General features: G+C 44.5%; 1 protein-coding gene across 1 annotated transcript; it reads left to right on the top strand.

The window, feature by feature from the left end:
- Positions 1-666, top strand: LOC147938696 (uncharacterized). The gene has a single exon (XM_087465728.1). It carries the CDS (start codon positions 1-3, stop codon positions 664-666), a length of 666 nt encoding a protein of 221 aa, XP_087321854.1.
- The last annotated feature ends 244 nt before the right edge of the window (positions 667-910 follow it).

The following is a 910-nucleotide window of genomic DNA, read 5'->3' as shown; positions in this document are numbered from 1 at the left end:
ATGAGCATTGACAGAGTTGGAGCTTGGTTCATGATAGGTGACTTCAACGACATAATCGGCAACCATGAAAAGCGTGGAGGACGTCGGAGAGCTGAGGCTACCCTCATTCCCTTTAGAACAATGTTGGCAAACTGCAGTATGTTAGAATTCCCTTACAAAGGTAACTTCCTCTCTTGGGCTGGTAGAAGACGTAAGGGAAGAGTTCAATGTAGACTCGATAGGGCGGTCGGCAATGAAGACAGCCACAGCTTATTTTCCCACACTGATGTGGAGTATCTAAAACTATGGGGCTCAGATCATCGGCCTGTAATGGCTAGAATTAAGTCTCGGAATCAAAGGGTTCAAAGAAGCTTCAAATTCGACAAGAGATGTCTCGGGAAAAAAGGTTTCCGTAAAATGATAGAGGATTTTTGGAATGAGGAAAACCATTCTGACCAGCCAGACCTTTCCTCAAAAATTGCGGAGTGTCGTAAAGCAATATCGCGATGGAAAAGAGCTAAACCATCAAACTCGGAAAAAAAGATAGAAGAACTTAAAGCAAAAATCGATGTTGCACAAGGTTCAGACTCGATTACCGCAGAGGAAGAATTGCAACTAAAATGGCAACTATGTGCAGCATTTAGGGATGAAGAGACATACTGGAGACAAAAAAGTCGGGCAATATAGATGCGAGAGGGTGATAGGAACACTAAATACTTCCATGCGTCCATGAAGCAGAGGCGTGCCTGGAACCGGATCATTAGTATCGACAATGGGGATGGTGGCCGAGCGGAGTCGGATGCAGCAATAGAACATGTGGCGATTTCTTTTTTTGAAAACCTTTTCACTGCTTCGACCACGAGGGGGTTAGAAGAGATTATCCAGCTTATCCCTGAGAAAGTATCCCCGGAGACTAACAGAATGCTTACCT

Source organism: Camelina sativa, chromosome 9 (genome assembly GCF_030686135.1).
Source record: "Camelina sativa cultivar CO46 ecotype springtype chromosome 9, ASM3068613v1".
Lineage (NCBI taxonomy): Eukaryota > Viridiplantae > Streptophyta > Magnoliopsida > Brassicales > Brassicaceae > Camelina > Camelina sativa.
Note: the sequence above shows the minus strand (reverse complement) of the source record. Positions and strands in the feature narration are given on the sequence as shown.

Excerpts from the sequence above, each read along its gene's own strand:
- LOC147938696 (XM_087465728.1), top strand. The coding sequence starts at position 1 with ATGAGCATTGACAGAGTTGGAGCTTGGTTCATGATAGGTGACTTCAAC.